The 22,402-nt window shown below is 42.3% G+C and overlaps 1 protein-coding gene across 4 annotated transcripts in view; it reads left to right on the top strand.

The window, feature by feature from the left end:
* Positions 1–21,920, top strand: part of THSD4 (thrombospondin type 1 domain containing 4) — a 577,007-nt gene extending 555,087 nt beyond the window's left edge. For all 4 annotated transcript variants that reach the window (XM_072739053.1, XM_072739054.1, XM_072739055.1 and 1 more), the window contains 3 exons: positions 5,981–6,160; positions 10,309–10,453; positions 15,885–21,920. In XM_072739053.1, the coding sequence (XP_072595154.1) occupies positions 5,981–6,160; positions 10,309–10,453; positions 15,885–16,027 (468 nt within the window). In that variant the 3' untranslated portion in view covers positions 16,028–21,920. The remainder of the gene's footprint in view (positions 1–5,980; positions 6,161–10,308; positions 10,454–15,884) is intronic.
* The last annotated feature ends 482 nt before the right edge of the window (positions 21,921–22,402 follow it).

Genomic DNA, 22,402 nt, shown 5'->3' on the forward strand with positions numbered 1-22,402 from the left:
ATTTGTCGTTACTAATGGCTGAGTAATATTCCATTGTATACATAAACCACATCTTCTTTATCCATTCATCTTTCGATGGACACCGAGGCTCCTTCCACAGTTTGGCTATTGTGGACATTGCTGCTAGAAACATCGGGGTGCAGGTCTCCCAGCGTTTTCATTGCATCTGAATCTTTGGGGTAAATCCCCAACAGTGCAATTGCTGGGTCGTAGGGCAGGTCTATTTTTAACTCTTTGAGGAACCTCCACACAGTTTTCCAGAGTGGCTGCACCAGTTCACATTCCGACCAACAGTGTAAGAGGGTTCCCTTTTCTCCGCATCCTCTCCAACATTTGTTGTTTCCTGCCTTGTTAATGTTCCCCATTCTCACTGGTGTGAGGTGGTATCTCATTGTGGTTTTGATTTGTATTTCCCTGATGGCAAGTGATGCAGAGCATTTTCTCATGTGCATGTTGGCCATGTCCATGTCTTCCTCTGTGAGATTTCTCTTCATGTCTTTTCCCCATTTCATGATTGGATTGTTTGTTTCTTTGGTGTTGAGTTTAATAAGTTCTTTATAGATTTTGGAAACTAGCCCTTTATCTGATACGTCATTTGCAAATATCTTCTCCTATTCTGTAGGTTGTCTTTTAGTTTTGTTGATTGTATCGTTTGCTGTGCAAAAGCTTCTTATCTTTTTTTTTTAATTGTTTTTAAAGATTTTTTTTTAATTTTTATTTATTTATGATAGTCACAGAGAGAGAGAGAGAGTCAGAGACACAGGCAGAGGGAGAAGCAGGCTCCATGCACCGGGAGCCCGATGTGGGATTCGATCCCGGGTCTCCAGGATCACGCCCTAGGCCAAAGGCAGACGCCAAACCGCTGCGCCACCCAGGGATCCCAAAAGCTTCTTATCTTGATGAAGTCCCAATAGTTCATTTTTGCTTTTGTTTCTTTTGCCTTTGTGGATGTATCTTGCAAGAAGTTACTGTGGCCAAGTTCAAAAAGGGTGTTGCCTGTGTTCTCCTCTAGGATTTTGATGGAATTTGTCTCACATTTAGATCTCCCATCCATTTTGAGTTTATCTTTGTGTATGGTGAAAGAGACTGGTCTAGTTTCCTTCTTCTGCATGTGGATGTCCAATTTTCCCAACACCATTTATTGAAGAGACTGTCTTTCTTCCAATGGATAGTCTTTCCTCCTTTATCGAATATTAGTTGACCATAAAGTTGAGGGTCCACTTCTGGATTCTCTATTCTGTTCCATTGATCTATGTGTCTGTTTTTGTGCCAGTACCATACTGTCTTGATGACCACAGCTTTGTAGTACAACCTGAAATCTGGCATTGTGATGCCCCCAGCTATGGTTTTCTTTTTTAAAATTCCCCTGGCTATTTGGGGTCTTTTCTGATTCCACACAAATCTTAAAATAATTTGTTCTAACTCTCTGAAGAAAGTCCATGGTATTTTGATAGGGATTGCATTAAACGTGTAAATTGCCCTGGGTAACATTGACATTTTTACAATATTAATTCTGCCAATCCATGAGCATGGAATATTTTTCCATCTCTTTGTGTCTTCCTCAATTTCTTTCAGAAGTGTTCTATAGTTTTTAGGGTATAGATCCTTTACCTCTTTGGTTAGGTTTATTCCTAGGTATCTTATGATTTTGGGTGCAATTGTAAATGGAGTTGACTCCTTAATTTCTCTTTCTTCAGTCTCAGTGTATAGAAATGCCATTGATTTCTGGGCATTGATTTTGTATCCTGCCACGCTACCAAATTGCTGTATGAGTTCTAGCAATCTTGGGGTGGAGGCTTTTGGGTTTTCTATGTAGAGTATCATGTCATCGGCGAAGAGGGAGAGTTTGACTTCTTCTTTGCCAATTTGAATGCTTTTAATGTCTTTTTGTTGTCTGATTGCTGAGGCGAGGACTTCCAATACTATGTTGAATAGCAGTGGTGAGAGTGGACATCCCTGTCTTGTTCCTGATCTTAGGGGAAAGGCTCCCAGTGCTTCCCCATTGAGAATAATATTTGCTGTGGCTTTTCGTAGATGGCTTTTAAGATGTCGAGGGAAGTTCCCTCTATCCCAACACTCTGAAGTGTTTTGATCAGGAATGGATGCTGTATTTTGTCAAATGCTTTCTCTGCATCTAATGAGAGGATCATATGGTTCTTGGTTTTTCTCTTGCTGATACGATGAATCACATTGATGGTTTTACGAGTGTTGAACCAGCCTTGTGTCCCGGGGATAAATCCTACTTGGTCATGGTGAATAATTTTCTTAATGTGTTGTTGGATCCTATTGGCTAGTATCTTGTTGAGAATTTTTGCATCCATGTTCATCAGGGATATCGGTCTGTAATTCTCCTTTTTGGTGGGGTCTTTGTCTGGTTTTGGAATTAAGGTGATGCTGGCCTCATAGAACGAATTTGGAAGTATTCCATCTCTTTCTATCCTTCCAAACAGCTTTAGTAGAATAGGTATGATTTCTTCTTTAAACGTTTGATAGAATTCCCCTGGGAAGCCATCTGGCCCTGGACTCTTGTGTCTTGGGAGGTTTTTGATGACTGCTTCAATTTCCTCCCTGGTTATTGGCCTGTTCAGGTTTTCTATTTCTTCCTGCTCCAGTTTTGGTAGTTTGTGGCTTTCCAGGAATGCGTCCATTTCTTCTAGATTTCCTAATTTATTGGCGTATAGCTGTTCATAATATGTTTTTAAAATCGTTTGTATTTCCTTGGTGTTGGTAGTGATCTCTCGTTTCTCATTCATGATTTTATTAATTTGAGTCTTCTCTCTCTTCTTTTTAATAAGGTTGGCTAATGGTTTATCTATCTTATTAATTCTTTCAAAGAACCAACTCCTGGTTCTGTTGATCTGTTCCACAGTTCTTTTGGTCTCGATTTCATTTAGTTCTGCTCGAATTTTAATTAACTGTCTTCTTCTGCTGGGGGTGGGGTCCATTTGCTGCTTTTTCTCTAGTTCCTTTATGTGTAAGGTGAGCTTTTGTATTTGAGTTCTTTCCAGCTTTTGAATGGATGCTTGTATTGTGATGTATTTCCCCCTCAGGACTGCTTTTGCTGCATCCCAAAGATTTTGAACGGTTGTATCTTCATTCTCATTAGTTTCCATGAATCTTTTTAATTCTTCCTTAATTTCCTGGTTGACCTTTTCATCTTTTAGCAGGATGGTCCTTAACCTCCACGTGTTTGAGGTCCTTCCAAACTTCTTGTTGTGATTAAGTTCTAATTTCAAGGCATTATGGTCTGAGAATATACAGGGGACTATCCCGATCTTTTGGTATCGGTTCAGACCCGATTTGTGACCCAGTATATGGTCTATTCTGGAGAAAGTTCCATGTGCACTTGAGAAGAATGTGTATTCAGTTGAGTTTGGATGTAAAGTTCTGTAGATATCTGTGAAATCCATCTGGTCCAAACACTCAGGTTTTTAGCATGGAGTTTTAAACTGTAATGTTTCTATCTGTGTCATCAGTAATCACATCCTCCCCGCAAGGAAGACAGAAGCCATAAGTCCCCACTTATCTACCTCCACTTCCTCAATCCACAATATCTCCAAAAAGATGTTGAGATCATCTGGATCTTAACTCCATATTAATGTTAATGAATTTTATAGAAAATACTGATTTAGGTTTAAAAATAGCTTTCTGCCCTCCAAAGTTTATCTTTTTTATTGACATATAATTCACATACCATTAAATTCACCCTCTTAAAAGTATACAATTCAGTGGTGTTTAGTATATTCACAAAGCTGTACAACTATCACCACTAATTCCAAAACATTTTCATCATTCCCCAAAATCTCTGTCTCCATTATTAACAACAGCTTTTGCCCACTGTGGTTTGTATCTGTCCTGGCTGGGTCTTCTTCCTGGTTCTTTTTCATTTGATTAGAGACCATGACCCAGTAAGTCTTTCAAATAGAATCATGAGTAGTTAAGTTTCTGAACCATCAAATATCTGAAAACATCTTCACTTTGCCCTTTGATATGGTAGGGGCAGGTGCCTGCGCTTCCCTCTGGGCACAGTCAGGCCAGCCCCACTCGTCCTGGTCAGCACCTTAGCTGATCACTCTGCCACCATCCCGAGGCCTCCCTCCTGCTCCCCGTATTCTTTCTCGCCTGAAGCACTTGAGCTGTTTCCTCTCTGCTGGGCTGGGCATCCTTCTCTATGTGCCTTGTGAACTGTGATGTGCTCCTTCAATTTAATCCCATCCACCTTTCACCATTCAAATGTTCCCCATAATTTCTGGTCCACCAAGCATGAGTGCCCTTTCCTGTTTTCAGATGTTTCATGCATGCACACATCTCCCGCCACAGGCATCCATTCACTTGTCCCTAACACATGTGTTGTGCCCTCTCTGGCCATTTGGGGTAGAAGGCTGAGATATGTGCTCCTTCTCCCTTAATTACCCAATCTCTTCAAGGACTTTGCCAAATAGCAGAAAACAGCTTCAGATTTGGGTCAAGGTTTGTCGCCTGCTTCTCTGCCAAGCACTCAGCACAGACACAGACCCTCAGAGCAGTTAGGGGTCTTTCAGATCAGGTTTCCAAGCCCCCTCTCCCGCCTCCCTCGCTTGACCAGTGAAACAGTCCACACCTGAGGAAGTGTGATATCTTGGCCAAAGACGCAGCTGTTTAGTGACGATGTCTCAACTAGTTTCCATGTCTCCTGTCCTACCCCTGCTGCCCCCTGGGCCCTTACACACACTCTCACTCCCCGTATAGGGGAGGCCAGACTTTCTCCCCTGGCAGCCGGACACTCCTGTCCTTCCTCTAATGCTGTCATTGTGGCATTTGAAAGAGAAGAACAAAACCTAGATATACTCCAAATCAATCATTAACTCACATGGAATAAAATAGGAAAAACAGACCAAGAAGACTTGTTCTCTGGATGTTGTAGGAAGATGTCTCCCCCAAAAGAAGGGCACTAAGTGGAAACTGCTGAGGGTGATGTTCATTATGTCCTGTGTGACTAACAGACCATAGTCTATTGGTTTGGGGTTGCCTTTTTCTTCCGTAGATATGGGTGGGGTTTTCCCTGTTTCTATTTGACTATGTTCCTGCATATAGACAGCAAAGCTAATGTTAAGACTTTCAACTGAAGAAATTTTGAGAGGCTTTTTATAAAGATAGAGTATTTAAAGCCTCTAGAAGTATATAGATCACAGCCTTAAAATTCTGTAATCCAGAAGTATTAAGAGTAAACCACACATGAAAAGAAAAACACTTTACAAAGTAATAGATACTAAATAAAACAATTTGTGAGCAATTATACATGTCATGTTTCTGTACACTAATGAAACACTCCAACATGTGTAATTCTCGGACCCCCCTCTTTGTGTGACTACCTTCTCAAGCAGCTTCCCACCAAGCTGGGAAGTGAGAGGCTTGGATGCCACAGTCAAAGGCTTCCTGCCGGCCACCTGTTGGGTGGGGAGGGCTGACCAACGGGATATTGTCCCCAGTCTGGGATATTCTCAGCTTTGTGTGTCCCAAGGAATTTTAATGTAACCCTTTGTCCTCAAGTGTGCAGGCACTGAGAGACTAAACTCGTTCCCAGTATCCACCCACTGAGGCCCAGCAGATGGAACAGAATGGTAGTCCATTGTGTTATAGTGAGAAGTGATAGAATCTACTGGACAGGAACAACCAAACTGACAGGCTGTTGTGCCCAGGGGGAAGGGGCATCTAAGGAGGTGGCCTGAAAGAAACCATTTCAATCTCACAGAGGGCACCACGATCTCAGTGACCAGCATCCTGGTGCTATAATATAACGCAGGGCACCCACTCTCCATTCCCGACACAGAGGTCTTAGGAAAACCAGAATCCACCCGCAGCACCTTATCCAGCAACATTTTCCAGGTGCCCCTGGGCTCATCATGACTGAATTGATGATAGAAAACACTCAGAACCGTCCCTTGATGTTCTCATCCCCTTTTCGTCATGTGACACCCATCCTTCTCTGATTTTTCTCCAGTGTTCCGTCGAGTGTGGGAGTGGGACCCAACAGAGGGAGGTGATTTGTGTTAGGAAGAACACAGACACCTTTGAAGTGCTGGATCCCTATGAATGTTCCTTCCTGGAGAAGCCCCCCAGCCAGCAATCATGCCACCTCAAGCCTTGCGGGGCCAAATGGTTTAACACAGAATGGAGCATGGTAAGTCATGGCGCTCTTGATAGAGATTGCATTAGTACATCATTCTTCTGCCTTCCTCCCATAGACATCCAGACACCTACTGTGTGTCGGGCACCGGGCTCAGCCCTCGAGTAGATTCTCTACAGTGGTCTACTCTAGACCGTCACTGTTGGGACACCTCTGGACATAGCCTGCTTGGTGGGAAGAGCCGGAGGCTGGGACCATCTTGACCTCTAAACTGGAGAGGCCATGAATCAGTGACTCTCATTCTCACTGTGCATAAGAATCAACTGGGATCTTGTTTGAAAAGATGGATTCTGCGTCCACCCTAGCTAAGGAATTTGCATTTTGAACAAACTCCTTAGTGACTTGAATGCAGGTGACCTTGGACTGAATTTTGAGAAATGCTGTTGCAGAGGATCAACAGCTGAAGGGATTTGAGGATGCTCTTGAGACTACTACACCATGCAGTGATCTCATTGCAAAATTCACTGAAGGAATTTCTGTCAGGCCTCGGGAATCTGTGTGTGGGTGTACTTTTTTTCTAATCTTGCAGACATTATGGATTGTAGATTATGAGATTCATCTTGTTTTTCTCTTTGAATTGGCCACTTGGAAACTCAGAGCCAAAACTGTGGCCCATCTCTAAGAATTTATGAGACCTTACAAAGCGGATTTTGCATGCTAATGTTCCCCAGCTTTTCTCTCTTTTTCCTACTTTTACTTTTTTTTTTGCTCCAGTCTTCTCACCCTTTTTTAAAAAAATAAATCTTGTAATCCACTAAGTATTTCTTAAGACCTCTCAAATCCTTTTTGTGAGAAGAAAGGATAGTGTGTAGGTGAAGATACAGAGAGAAACAGAATTAATACAGAAATAGGTGATGAAGGAACAAAATGGGAAAGGATGAAAATAGGGAAATAATTTTTTTTTCAAAAACCTTCCTGGGGTACCTGGGTGGCTCAGTGGTTGAGCATCTGCCTTCAGCTCAAGTCATGATCCTGGGGTCCTGGGATCAAGTCCCACATCGGGCTCCCCATAGGGAGCCCGCTTCTCCCTCTGTCTGTGTCTCTGCCTCTCTTTGTGTGTCTCTCACGAATAAATAAAATCTTAAAAAAAAAAAACTTCCTAATACAGAAAACTTTCTAGGGCATCATTTCTGGAGACCATGTCATGGAATGTTAAGGGGAAACAGCGGTTCATTCTGCCTTTTGTCACTGAAGATCACCAAGCAGAGCCTGTAGGTGAGGCCAGAGAAGAGGCCAGAGCCTTTCTCAGAATCATGCAAAGGAGATAAAAGGGATTTTGCTTATGAAATAGATGTATAAAAGCTGAGAATTCTGTTTCCTTACAGTGTAGGCCTGCTCCTGTGATAATAGCCTTTGGGCACAGGTTAAACTACACCTCAAAGGCAAATGGGAACAAAGGAGGTGTTGAGTTTGAAAGGTGTGTTGTCTGCTTCTGGGATATGGAATTCACCTGTTTTGATGTTGGCCACAGCCTTTGAGAATGCAAGAACAGATCACTATGTTATTTTGCCTTTTGGTTTGGAGGGTCTAGAAAGGGCCAAGTTCACCAGGTCAAGTCAGAGGAGATGACCTCCTAAAACATCCGGCTGGAAACTCAGATGTGCCTCCACTCAACTTAGGTGATAAACAAACTGCAGTACATCCAAGCCACAGAGAGTACTCAACAACAAGAGCAAATGCACTGACATGGCTGAGCTTCAGATGCATTTTGCTAAGTAAAAGAAAGACCCCAAAAGCTACATGTTGTATGATTCCATTTTTATATTCTGAGAAAGAGAAAAACCACAGGAACAGAGACCACATCAGTGATTTTCAGAGGATAGAGCGGGATGAGTCTCACTACAGCACAAGAGGATCTGCTGTGTCTGATGAAACTTTTGTTTGGATCATATTTCCTGCAGGAAATACGCAACTCAAAACTCATAGAACTGTGCACCACCAATAAGTGACTTTTTCTGTATATAAATTCAAAAATAAATAAACTGAAACAAATATGAAATAAATGGCTATGATAATAGCAAAGACAGATATCTTTTAATATGCCTTGTTTTATAAACTTGAGTTTTGAGCTCAGTAAACTGGCATTTAGATTATTATAAAACAAAATTGAATTTGAAAAAAGCAATCCCCAAGAATGGAAAATATTATGAAACAAATTAACCTAAACATGTATCCAGTTGGCAGCATCGGCACTATCACAAGTGGTTTTAAAACACAGTTATATGGGCCTGTGTGACTCAGTCAGTTGGGCATTCGACTATTGATCTCAGCTGAGGTCTTGATCTCAGGGTCATGAGTTCAAGCTCTGTGTTGGGCTCCACACTGAGTGTGGAGCTGACTGAAACAAACAAACAAACAAACAAAAACACCCCAGTACTTTGTCCATCCCTAAGGACCAAGAGAATTATTGGAAAATGTGTATACTGTTTGCAATAATCATATTTTTAGTGAGAGTGTTGTACTGTAATCTGAGATAGTTGGGTGGATAGTGTGTGATAAAGTAAACGAGTAACTTACATTATGATAATATATATGATAATATATATGATAATATGGTAGTATCTTTCTGTTTTCTTTCTAATTTCCTCAGTATCCTTGAGAAACAGGATTCTCAACTTAGGTGAATGAAGATACAGATGAGATAGAAGAGATTTAAGTGAAAATCCTGTTTTCCTGAATTTGAATTAGCAATATCACTGTGAACTCACAAATTATGGGGGGAAAAAAATCTTTCCCAGTTTTACCCATTTATCCATTGAAAGAGCATAGAAACAATGGCCAATCCAGTAGCAAAGGGCATGTCTATCAGCCAAAATGTGATTTCAGAATACCACTCTCTACTAAAAGCAGCCAGGAATTCTTAGATAAATAGCTGATTCCAGGCTTGGGACCATATATGTACGAATTAGATTGGAATATCTTTTTATACCACGTGGCAAGGAAGTTCTCAAAAACAATTGAATTCATGCCCAAAGGATTCATGTACCAAGTTTTAGGGGCTCAGATTAGCCACTGAGGAGACATCAGTGAGCATCAGTAAAGATAATCATTGACATAGATTGAATTAAATACATCATATATGTTTGAACCCATCCATTTATAGGAAGTGTCTAATAATAAAAAAAAAACTAATTGGAGGATCCACCATTAGAAAACATTAGGGAAACCATCTCATTACTCTGAAGACATAAATAAAGAAAAGTAATCAGGCATTTACTTTGTCTTTCCTAAACAAGCTGAACCAGTGGGTATACCAAAGAGTATACAAATATATGTAGGGATGGGTACAGGGATTACTTCCATTTCCTAGCTAATAAAAGAAGAAGAGATGATAGAGTTTTACCACCATTCTTCAACAACAGGTGAATTAATGGATCCAGACATTGCACATCCATGGCTGCTGACATCCCCAAAACAGAGACAACCACACACATCCAATGAAGCAATTTCACCACAAAAAAACCAAACCAAACCTGTTAGGGCCTCTTTTATACCCAACTTCCAATCTACAGGAAATGCAGAGGCTAGAGAATGATGATAAACTGTATGATGCATATGCAGTCAGTAAAATCCTGACTATGGGAAACTGTACAAGCCAAATGACTCAATTACTCCAGACAATAGAGTACAAAGGGGGGATCGGCAATGGGAGTGAACCTATAGATTGTAAAGAGCCCTAAAAGCTCTGTCAACCAACTGTAATGTGCAAATTTGATGTGGATCCTGATTCAAAAAAAAAACTGTATTAAAAATTTGAGATTCACAAGAGAACTAGAAATAGGAACTCTGAATATATTTTTGAAGACAAGCACATATTGTTAATTTCTAGATGTACAACTTTTCTAGATGTATAACTTTTTAAGAGTTTTTGTGTTTTAGAGCTACAAACTGAAATCTTATAGAAGAAGTGATGTGATGTCTAGATTTGCCTCAAAATAGGAATGGAGTAGACATGAGTGGGGTGTAGATGGAACACAATTGGCCATGTGTTGATTGTTATTGATGCTGGTTGGTGCATGGGAGTTTGTTTTAGTATTTGGTCTCCTTTTGAAGATGTTTGAAACTTTCCAGTATCTGCTGCTCCAGTGTGCTGAGCAAACGGATGGCCAGAAATCTAACTCTCTCCTTTTGTCGCCATGCAGTGTTCCAAGAGCTGCCAGGGCGGCTTCCGGGTCCGAGAAGTGCGCTGCCTGTCAGATGACATGACCCTAAGTAATCTCTGTGACCCTCAGTTGAAGCCAGAAGAGAAAGAATCATGCAACCCTCAGGACTGTGTCCCTGAAGTTGGTAAGTAGGGATTCCTATCTTGGAGAAAATATACACCCTTCTTAGACCCCAGCAAGTTCCCTGGTATGAAAATGCCAAGCCTGTCCAGGTCTCTGTGTGACCTTGTGCATAGTCGTGGGATTCAGGAGGTCATTCAGTATGGTAAGTTTCATAGCTTAAGATGACTGGTCATGGGTGGTGATCCAAGTCACCCTCCCAACTTAAATGTGAATTGATTAAAGTAGTGATTTCAGAGATTTGGTTCCATTATCTTTAAGATCGAAGTAGTGAGATTTCAACTTTTACTATGCAAAAGAGTGTAAGGAAGAAAAATAATAAGAAAGGTCTAAACCTATTTAGAAAAAAAGTTGTTAAATAATAGTTAAAAATAAGAAAACCTTAGTATAGAACCTAATAAGAAATGTGAATGAATAGAGAGACTTACTATTCCTGGATGGAAACACTCAGTACTGTAAAGAGGGGGGCACCTGGCTGGCTCAGTCCATGGAGGATGCAACTTTTGATCTCGGAATCATGAGTTCAAGCCCCACGTTGGGTGAACTTTTATTTTTAAAAAATAAATTTTTAAAAAAATTATGTAAAATTTAAAAAATAAATAAATAAATAAAAATAAAATAAAATAAAATTCTGTAAAATTTTAAAGGATAAAAGATGATTCCTGAGGTTCAATATATGTTCAGATTTATTGCCTTATCATATATTTGAACACATTATAAAATACAGAAATTAAGACTGCATGCTAATTCAGGAAGAGACAGGGGTATGGTGTTAAAATACAGAATTCTGATGTACAAAGAAAGTGAAGTGTGATAAAGGCCTAATGTTAAGGAAGTAGGGAAAGGAGAGACTTCCATGTATTCAGATAATCAAAGATCCATTTGAAAAAACAAAGCAAAACATTTTAAACTTGCTTTATGCCATATATAAACATAAATGCCTAAAGGATTAAGATTCTTGCATTGGGACACCTGGGTGGCTCAGCAATTGAGCCCTGGGCTCAGGGAGTGATCCCCATCCCAGGATTGAGTCCCACGTCAGGCTCCCTGTGAGGAGCCTGCTTCTCCCGCTGTCTGTGCCTCTGCCTCTCTCTCTGTGACTCTCATAAATAAATAAAATCTTAAAAAAAGAAAAAGATCCTTGCATAGAAAACACACTGTAAAAATATCAGAAAAAAATATATATCTTGGGGTTGAGTAAGCCTTCATAAGCTAGACACAAAATTCAGAGGCCTTATTGCTTAATGTAAAACCATAACATAATAAACATTTCTCCTACTAAGGACATTGTATTAGTCAAGGTTCTCTAGAGAACCAGAACCAATAGGATGGATAGATGGATGGTTAAGTGGGTGGGTAGGTAGATAGAGGATAGATAGATAGATAGTTATTCATTATGAGAAATTGGTTCACATGAATGCAGAAGTGGGGAAGTCCCACAATCTAGCAGTCACAAGCTGGAAACTCAGGGAAGTTGCTGGTATAATTCAGTCTTGAGTCTTGAAAGCCTGAGAACCAGGGAAGTTGATGGTGTAAATCTCAGTCCAAGGCAGGAGAAGATGACATGAAATGTCCAGATCAAGCAGTGAGACAGGAAAGGGGTAAATTCCTCCTTCCTCTGTTTTATGTTCTATGCAGGCCTTCAGTGGGTGAGTCCCATCTACAGTGGGGAGGGCCACCTGGTTTACTGGGTCCATCAATTCAAGTGCTGATCTCATCCAGAAACACCTTCACAGACACACCCAAAAATAATGTTTCATCTGGGCTCCTCATCACCAGTAAAGTTGACACATAAAATTAACCTCACAGGCATCATAACCCAAGTTGGAAGAAAAGGAGAAAAGAGGAAGAATGAGCAATGATTGTGAGGAAAATGTGAAAAATTCCTTATTAGAGTGGGATACAATCAATATAAAAAGAAAATGTTCAGCCAGGAGGAAGCAATAGTGACAGAAGTACCATTGCTGATTCATGCGCACAAACGTATTCCAACTAGATGTCACCTCCATTAACCTTATATTGGCAACACATAATTAAAACTTGCTTTAAATGTGGATCCCAAATTGTTACATAAATTGTTTTTGAAAAGAGTACACTATAATGCAACACTGGAAACACTATATATATATATATATATATATATATATATATATATATATATATATAGTTGTCCACTCGTCTCTGCCCAGGCCAGGATAATTAAAGACAGTCCAAATTACCAGATCCTTAGAATTGATTGTACAGTTTGCAAAATTAGGAGTGATTGGTATAACCAGTTCATGTGTTCTGAAGAGCTGTCACTCAGCTGGCAAACATCTCCTACAGTGTTCTAACTGATATGACACAATGGAAATTTTTTACCAGTCCACTTATGTCTTCTTCATTTGTCTATAGTGTCTTTTCAAGGAGAATAAAAAAACTACTTAGCGTCCAATCATAGAAAATCTAACTAAGGAGAAAGGGAAACAATGAGATTAACAAAATACAAAATGTAAGCAAAACCTTGGTATTGTTCGATATGCCTCAGATTTATACCATCAGAACTAAAGTTACTAAAACTGTCTATGCTGTGAGCTGGAATTATTTCAGCACAAAGTATATCCCAGACAGTTGCTCACAGCAAGACTCTGTACAGACTCAGAAAGCAAAGACGGCTCAGGTACACATTTGATTATAATGCTAAAGAAGAAAATCATAAGTGAGTACATGGGCAAGTATATGCGGTTGTCAGTTTTTTTAAATCAACATTCATTTTTATAATCTTTCATGTAATTCCAGAAAGCCATTACTAAATCATCTTACAATTGATAGTATCTTAGAATCAAATAAACTCCATTCAGGTAGAATTAAATCCCTAATATACATAGAACTCACTCAAATTAATTGAAAAAGAAAACAAACAGAACCCCTATACCTATGCATTTTCAGTTTTGCTGTGAACCTAAAAAGACAAGTGCTCCAATTTTGTAAAGGATGAAGGATGTGAACAAACATAATAGAAGAGACTGAGCTAGTAATCAGCCTCATTGGTAAATCAAAAAGGCAAATTTTAAAAATAAAGAAAGTCTATGTTTTTCCATAAGATTGGAAAACTTTTTTTAAAAAATTGGACAATAGTCATTGTTGGTAAAGTTGTGGGGGGAAAGTCAGGCTCCTACTTGTAACTGAGTGTAATCTTTTTGGAGAACTTTGGCAATATCCCTCAATATGTAAAGCATTTAGTGTCTTTGACTCAGTAACTCCTCTTTTAGAAATGTATACTAAAGATATGCTCTCAAAACTGCACAGATATACATATACACGAAGAATGGGGCTCAGTAAATTATGTAGAATTAATAAATGAATGAATTATAGAACTTCTTGTAACTCATAAAAGTTGGAAGCAATTACATTTCTGCCAGTAGAAAGAAATGATTAATTATATTACTGTACACCGTAGAGAATTGACGTCTTAAAAAGAATGTGGTAAAGCTGCATGTTATGATACGTAAATATATTAAATGTGTTTGTGAGTAATATCAAAAAGCAAGCAGCTGAAATTATGTCAGTTACTTTCCAAGTTAATCTATTAATTCAAGCAGTGTTAAAATCAAGACAGGGCTTTTCATAGAAAAATCGGACAGACCGTGCCTAAAGTTTACACAGAAGAGCAAGAGCAAAGAACTAATAATAGCCAAGGTAATTTTGATAATGAACAATGTTGGGAAATGTATCCTACCATGTATCAGGACATATTGCACAAGGATAGATATATAAACCAATGGAACAGAATGGAGTGCCCAAAAATAAATCCGAGCAAGTCACAGTGTATGATACATGGTCAAGGTTAACAGTATGAATCCGGGGGGGAGACATGAACCTTCAATAAGTGGTGATGAGACAGTCATTTATCCATATAGGAAAAAAACAAATTGAATTCCTGCTTGTCACCACACACACACACACACACACACATGAATTTCAGTTGAATTCTAAATGTGAAGGTAAGGTTTTTTTTAACTTTTAGAAGAGAATAGGGGGAAATATATATATATATATATATATATATATATATATGTTATATATATTAGCATATACCATATATATGTTATATATATATTAGCATAGGGAAGGATTTCTTAAATGAAATATAACATATATTTATATATTAGTGTTGGGAAGGATTTCATAAATGACAAACACAAATACCAAACCACAAAGGGAAATGTTACGTCTTTTATATGAAACATAAAATCTATTTACCAAATAACACTGTAAGCAAAATCATAAGAAAACCCAGAGGCGTGGAGAAGATGTTTGCAACACATATAATGAACAAAGGACAGGATTTCCTGTAATTGTAAAGAATTTCCATGAATCATTTGCCTTAAGTTAACTAAATCAGCACGTGGGAAGATAGGGAAAGCAATTCATTCATAGAAAAGGAAACTCAAGTGGCAAATATACATATAATGATGTGTTCAACCTCATTGGGAGGTAAGGTCACATCCACCAGATCAGCAAAAAATAAAACACGCAGCATAAGCAAAAGAAAATTGTTGCCCCCCACTTTGGAGAGCAATCTGATGAGATCCGTAGAGTTGCATGTACCTTACGACCCAGCAAGACCCAGAGAGGGGATGTGTGACAGCTGTTTGAAGGAGCAGTATTTGCAATCGTAAAAAAATTGAAGACATCTTAACTGTCAGTGGAAAACTGGGTCAAAATAGTACGATGAAATACTATTCAGTAATGAAAATGAACTCTCTAGGGCATTCGAACATGAACAAATCACACAAAGTCAGTATTGAGCAAGTTGCCAAGGAATATATACAATCTGCATCATTTTTTTAAGATGTTATTTATTTATTCATGAGAGACACACACAGAGAGAGAGAGGCAGAGACACAGGCAGAGGGAGAAGCAGGCTCCATGCAGGGAACCCGACGTGGGACTCGATCCCAGGACCCCAGGATCAGGCCCTGAGCCAAAGGCAGAGGCTCAACCGCTGAGCACCCCCCAGGTGTCCCTACATCTTTTTTTTTTTTTTTTGAAGTTGAAATGCCACATAGTGATTCGGGTACCATCATTTACAGTCCATGTGCAAAGAAAGGATTGGGGATAATAAACACCAAATGGGGGGCTTGATTACCTCTGGAGCAGTGAGGAGAAAGTGGGGAGGTGGTCATGGAGTGAGCTCTGGGAATTGTGTCTGTGTTGGTGAGCAGCCGAGAACACAGTCCTTGGAATTATTCTCTCTACCGAATTCTGTGATCATGTTTCGAAGAAAAGAAAAAAATGTAAGCTCTTGGCCCAGGCTACAAATCCCGATGTGTTACAGTGGGGGAGCGGGATGGGAAGCCAGGCCCACCCCCACCACCACCTCCCACCTCCCCCTCCCCGGTCCGGGCTGGCCCTGTGCTCAGAGTCCTCCCTTCCGTTCTGTGTTGCTGCAGATGAGAACTGTAAGGACAGGTACTACAACTGCAACGTGGTGGTGCAGGCGCGCCTCTGCGTCTACAACTACTACAAGACAGCCTGCTGCGCGTCCTGCACTCGGGTGGCCGCCAGGCACGCAGGCTTCCTGGGGAGCAGATAACCCCGCGCTGCAGCAGGAGGCCTCCGGGCTGCCCCCCAGGCTGTCACCACCCCCACCTGCGGGAGCGTCCACGTCGCGGCCCGGAGCCAAGCCACGGTTGTCCTGTAGCATCACCACAAACTGATGATCCCTCCCGGGGAGCCCTGGCACCTGGGAAGGTGCTGTCGGAAAGCCAAGGGTGGCTAGGGGTGTGGGTAGCCCTCAATCACCTCCCATGCCAGCACTTTCTAAGCTAGCAGGTGGGCCCTCTCGGGGCGCTGCCTGGGCCGTGGTGCTACTGGTCTTTCCGCGTCGGGGCCCCCTGGAGAGTGGGGAGAGGCAGCTCCCGCCCTGGAGCCCCACTCAGCTCTGCCGAGACACCTGCCTCCCAGCGTCCCCTCAGCCCAGCGGTGCCTACTTTCATTCTCAAAGACATGAGGCTTTTTCCTGCCTTAGGACCCAAATATCTCCTGTCAAGTAGTGCTTTATGAGGTCACAGGTGTATTCACAGCTACCAGATCACTAGCGGCTCACGAAGCCCCCAGAACGGGAGCCAGGGACTGAACCATTATCCCCATTTTACTGACAAGGAAACTGAGGCTCAGTTTAAGTGATTGACCTGCCAGGTATATTCCCCTGTTGGGTGGCAGGGTTGAGTCCGACCACAAAAGTCACCCCGAGGCCTGCCCAGAAGCCCAGAAGTCTGTAGGAATCGGCTTCATTTCAAACCAGGTGACCGAGAAATTTCCTACTCGGTGAACAAAGCCCAGCTTTAGAGTTCTTTCCTCTGGCCAAAGGTCAAGACACTATCCTAGGCCCTCAGTTGTTTCTGACGCCTGTTTCTTTCTTCTTTCCCCGACGAGGTCACAGATCCTAGTTATAGGGCTCTGTGCAGGTTTGGTTCAGCCCCATCCTGAATGGAATGGTCCTTGAGACAAGAAGGCCATTGGGGTAGCAAGGTCATGCCTGAAGTCCTGATTCCGCTCCCCAGGGACCTGACCGCCAAGGACCCTGCGGCCACGGAGCCTCTGGTGTCTCTGTACCCTGGGCTCCCCTGCTTCCGCAGCCACCTCCCCAGGCTGTTCACCACTCACCCAGTGGAAAGTCTAACCAAGCTGTCTCCGCATAAAACCTGTGTTTATATTAGAAAGAGTCTTCCTTTGGTTTTTCCACTTTGATTTATGGATTTCTGTTTGTGATTTCTCATCCCTCCCTCCCACTGCCAGTCACAACCTATATCCCAGCATCCCAGACTTGAGCACTAAGATCTGCATTCATGCCACTCGCCAGGGAGAGCGGCCATGGGCTCCCCCAGTGACAGCCACCGCAGAAAGGGTCTTCCCCAATGCCCTTCACCTAACTCTGCAGCTCCAGAGGCCTCGGGCTGCAAGGGAGATGCAGTGCGTATCGAAAGGTAAACGATCTGAAAAGTCAATTAAAAGGAAAGAATATATATGTGGGGTGTGTGTATGTGTGTACATGTGTGTGTGTATATATATACATACAGTTGACCCTTGAACAATGTAGGAGTTCAGGGTGCCAACCACCCCCTGCACACTTGAAAACCCATACATAAAATTTGACTCCCCAAAAGCATAGCTACTAATAACCTGCTATTGACTGGAAGCCTTACCAATGACATCATCGATCACCACCTATTGTTATATGTCATATGTATTATATACTGTATTCTTACAATACAGTCGGCTAGGGGAAAGAAGATGTCATTAAGAAAATCACAAGGAAAAGGAATCACACCTACAGGACTATATGGTATTTATCGGGGAAAAAAATCTGTGAATAAGTGGACCTACTGCAGTTCAAACCCATGTTGTTCAAGGGTTACATATATATATTCTCCTACCAATTAAGACAAATACCAAGCTAAACAAATTGTAAGCTTATAGAAAATCTGTCTTATTCAGTACTGTGGTGCTGAGTCTATTTCTCTTTGAAAGCAAGTCTGGGTTCTTAGGAATCGAATTTCTCCCTTGAGCCTTTTAACCCAAAAATCTGCTAATTGGATGATCCCCTGAAGCTTTTGGATGTAGTAGCACTAGCCCAATCTGACACGCTGTGTTCGGTTCCCACTGCCTTGGGCTTTCAGAAATTCTATCTGGCCTTTCCGTGGGGGTTCTTTTCTTGGAGAGCCCAGCCGCCACTTTGCAAAAAAAGCACACCCATCTCTCCCCATCCGTGTGCAGTGTAACTTGCACAATATGCAGCCGGACAGAGACCCTAATTCCCATGCCCTCCAAGCAAAAAGAGACCAGAGAAGCCATGCCCTCTCCCTCTCACTGCCTACTTTTGCTTTTTATCACAAGAGAAGCATGGCCTTTATGCAGCTGCTCTCAGATCTTGCCCAAGAAGCCATTAAATTGAGAGATTCCTTGGAGGAGGCTTTTCCATGCTGGAGCAACATCAGTGGGTGGAAGGGAAGAAAGGCTGATTTCAGCTCAAATTGAGGGAAAGCCTTCGAGCCATCCAGCCTGCCCAACAGCAGTCCGGGCCACCCTACATGGGCAAGGCTCCATCCTAAAGGGAATTTCTTCGTCAAGCAGGAGGTGAACATCCTGGGTCCTTCCAATTCGGAATTCTCATGACTGGGCTGGCTCAATGCTGGCTTTGACCTCTCTTGGGTGTCCTGTGGCCCCCAAATGCTACCTGACAGTTGTTTAAAAGGACAGTGATCTTCCCATGAGAATGGCCATCCTGCCAATGGCAGAACTGAGTGGCAGCAAATGGGTTAGTGGCATGTCTTTGGGGGGACAAAAGTACCCAAGCTAAGTGTCTTTTTTCTCTTCCAACAAATAGTTGGGCTCTTCTTGGAATCCATTCATCTCTGGAAAGACTATGAATTACTAGAACAGGCATTTTAACAACTTCTTGGTCTTTGAAATCCAGTGTTTGTTAAGTTCCTGGTTCCTATGGCAATGTATCAATGCCCCGATAGGGCACACAACACGCCTGATAGAGCTCTCAGGGTGTCGGGTGACACGGTGCCTGGAGGTGGTCAGAGGACAGCTGATCTGACGACCCTCCCTGCAGATAGGCCTCTTTCTCCCTTCCTTGGCGCCCCCTTATCTCAGCCTTGCTTTTCCACGATCTGTCACCCTCTCCTCAGCACCTCTCCATGACCCCTTAAGCGGCCACTTGCAGAATTGAAAGTTACATTTTAATGATGTTTTTCTTTTTCCTGTGTCCTGAATGGCCTTATTCCCTGCTCCGGATTTTAAAATTAGATGAACTGAAGGTGTTACATGTTTTTTCACGAAAGTCAACCAAAACAGCTTGCTGTTTTACTTTCGTTTATTGGAAAAGGACAGCGTGTCCCTTTGCAGCCCAGGCAAAGGCCACTTAGTGCACTCCAGCCTGCCACCCTCACATGGACTCTCATTTTTCCCCTAGAGGAAAGAAATAGTAGAAGAGACAGGCTAAAGAAAGCTTGCAAACCCGGCCACTGGATGGAGTGAGGAGTCCTCTGAGTTCATTAACAGTGAGTCGGCTACACTCTGGCAGAGAGAGAAATCCAGATATTACTAGTACCTTCCTAAGCCAGTGGCTCTCTCCTTTTTTTTTTTTTTAATACAGCCATTTTAGAATTTGAATATTGGCCCTCTAATGTAAAAGGCATATAAGTGGTAAAAAGAAATATGGCTTTCCTTAAATCAAACCTGGAAGGACCTATATCAGCCTGGTAGGTGGTGGCCAACACCTGACGCTTGCCGCTTGCTGTTTAAAACATCATTAATGTGGCTCTGATGGGAAGTTGGACACCTTACTGATGAAATTGGTGGATGACATGAAATTGGTGACAGTGACAGGTCCAAAGAGATCTAGGAGACTAGAACAAAACCTGGATCTTAGGAATTCACCAGGAAGCAACATAAGTCTACCTTTGCAATTAAAATGAAAACAAAACAAAATTGTATCAATACAAGGTGGAGATGTAAGAGTTTCAGCTAAGTTCAATGTGAGTCAAGAAAGTGGAATGGGAACACTCCCTCCAAACCACACGCACACACACACACACACACACACACACACACTGAGACACTTAGGCTCCACGAGGAGAAGACATTCGTCATGCCACATTGTGGTTGTGATTGCTGGAATCACACTTGAGGAATATTGTTAGTGTGTAGTGTTCAGATGAGCGCGCCCAATCCTGATGAGGGGTGCAGACAGAAACAGGGGAGAGGACTTCATGAGAACGTTTATCCTGGAGAAGAAGAGGTGTGGGACAGCACTATGAGAGCAACCCTAAGGCCAGGAGGTAAAGGCTGTAGGGAGACAGACGTTAGCCCCTGAAGAAGAACCAACTTCCCACAGGTGAGAGCCCTCCCCAACCCCGAAGGTTGAGGGTTCTCCCATCGCTGGAGGTCTCAGCAGAGGCCGAAGGGCCACTTGTCAGGGATGCTGGAGAGGGGAATTCAAGCACCCAGCTGGGGCAATATGACTTTTGAGGCCCCTTCTAAGTCTAAGCTTTGGTAACTCTGTCAGTAGAACAGCTTAGGGTGAGCCACCTGGTCTGGGGTACTTCCCATTTCTGTGTTGGCCATTTTGATCCCAGTGTTGCACCTCTCACCCGAGCTGAGTGTGGCTTCATGTCCCAGAACCACTAGAACTTGGTCAGAGCTGCCCTGTCGGGTCCTGCTTTGTAGGTGAGTCACCCAACATCCTGATGGCTAGTTCCCCGCCCAGGGTCACACACTTTAATGGGGCAGGACCTTGACGAGACTAAGGCCCTCTAAATACCTTCTCTCTTTCTCAGCTCACCTTGCTTTGCTTCACCTTTACTGGAGCCAAGTAATTCTCTCCACCCCAAACCATCCCATACTCCTGGTTCTATTCCGTGGGTAACAGAGAGTTCCATCGATGTGCTGAAAAAGGTGGCCACGAGGGAGGGGGGACTCCCAGCCAGGTTTCCCAATATCTTCTAGAGGTTGAACCCTTTGCCTCAGTGAGAGGAAAGCCATTCTATTACATAAACCAACTTCCGGTTCCTTGACCCCCCAGTTCAGTTTGTCAGAAGGATATACTTTGTTATAACTTATTATTTTGTTCTTTGTAAATACAAGATGTTTATAGGAAATGTGTATTCTGAACTCTATGGGCAGAATGAGTCACTACACCAAAATAGTTCTATTATTTAGAATATGCTAATTTTAAAGGGACCTAATAGGTATTTATTTACATATACAATCCACATTTGTGTAAAATCATTTGATCCTACTAACCCAGCTTCCTGCAAAGTGGCTACATGATGTCTTATTCTAAGTTCATAGTTACGATTCAGTATCCTGACTAGCCAAATTCTTTGGGTTTTAACATCGAATATAAATTACTCTGCTTTTTGACTCGTTCAGGGGCTTTTATCCCTGGCATCGTACCCGAAACAGGTCTGTTTGCATTGCTACCTTTCCATCTTAAATGTTATGTTTGCTCGTATAATCTGCCCTCGCCTCATCCCCACCCGGAGAAGGGAATTTGAGGGTCTTTTTCATCCCTTCTGTTTGTCTTGCTTCCTTCGTAGCATTCACCAACACTAAATTGCTTGGGAGGCCTGGTCAGAGCAGCATGTGAGGCAGGGTCCACTGGCAGGGGCTGGGAGGGCTTTACAGGGGTGTTCCCAGCTCTGACCACACCTCCAGGGTGTCCTCTGGGACTGCTGGGGTGGGGGTTCTGTGTCCTCCTACTACCTGCATAGCCAAGGAGCAAGGAACCTACTAAGTACTCCACTGTCTCCATGTCACCCTTATAAAGTATTGTTTAAGGAGGTGGGGTGGGGTAGAAGGTGAATTATATGAGTAAATGCAGTGTGTTTTCTCTCCGGCAAAAATGACAACTATTTTTGTGTATGACTAATTTATTTTTATTATTGTAAAAATACAATAAACTGGTTAAAAGATCAGCTTCATTAACATGTTTGTGCTTTCTTGGGACTTATTCCACTTCTACTCACGTGGCTCCAAACAGCCCCCTCTAGAAAGATCCGAGTCCTTTAGAGGTCAGTTGGCTTGTCAGCCTGGTTCTGAGCTCTCTGCACAACGTGGGGCCACTCAGAGAACATTGGGACCACTTAGGGGACACCTTCCCTAAGGAGGACGTTAGCCTTTAGGCTGCTTGAGCTTTAGGCTGGTCCTCAACCTCAGCTGTCATTAGAATCACCTGAGGAGCTTCAGACAAAGTGTTCAGGTGTGTGTATCACCCCCAGGATAGCACTTGAGCAGGTGCTTCCTTAAACCTCCCCCAGGGGGGCAGGAAAGGTTGGGGTCCACTGTGCAGATTCAATGTGGCTCCAGACCCTCAACTGAATAAAACTCCCAACTTCCCTCGGGCCAACTTCACCCTGGTCTTGAGTTTAGCAAAGTGTTTGACAAAATCTATCAGGCT

The sequence above is a fragment of the Vulpes vulpes genome, chromosome 15, assembly GCF_048418805.1.
Source record: "Vulpes vulpes isolate BD-2025 chromosome 15, VulVul3, whole genome shotgun sequence".
NCBI lineage: Eukaryota > Metazoa > Chordata > Mammalia > Carnivora > Canidae > Vulpes > Vulpes vulpes.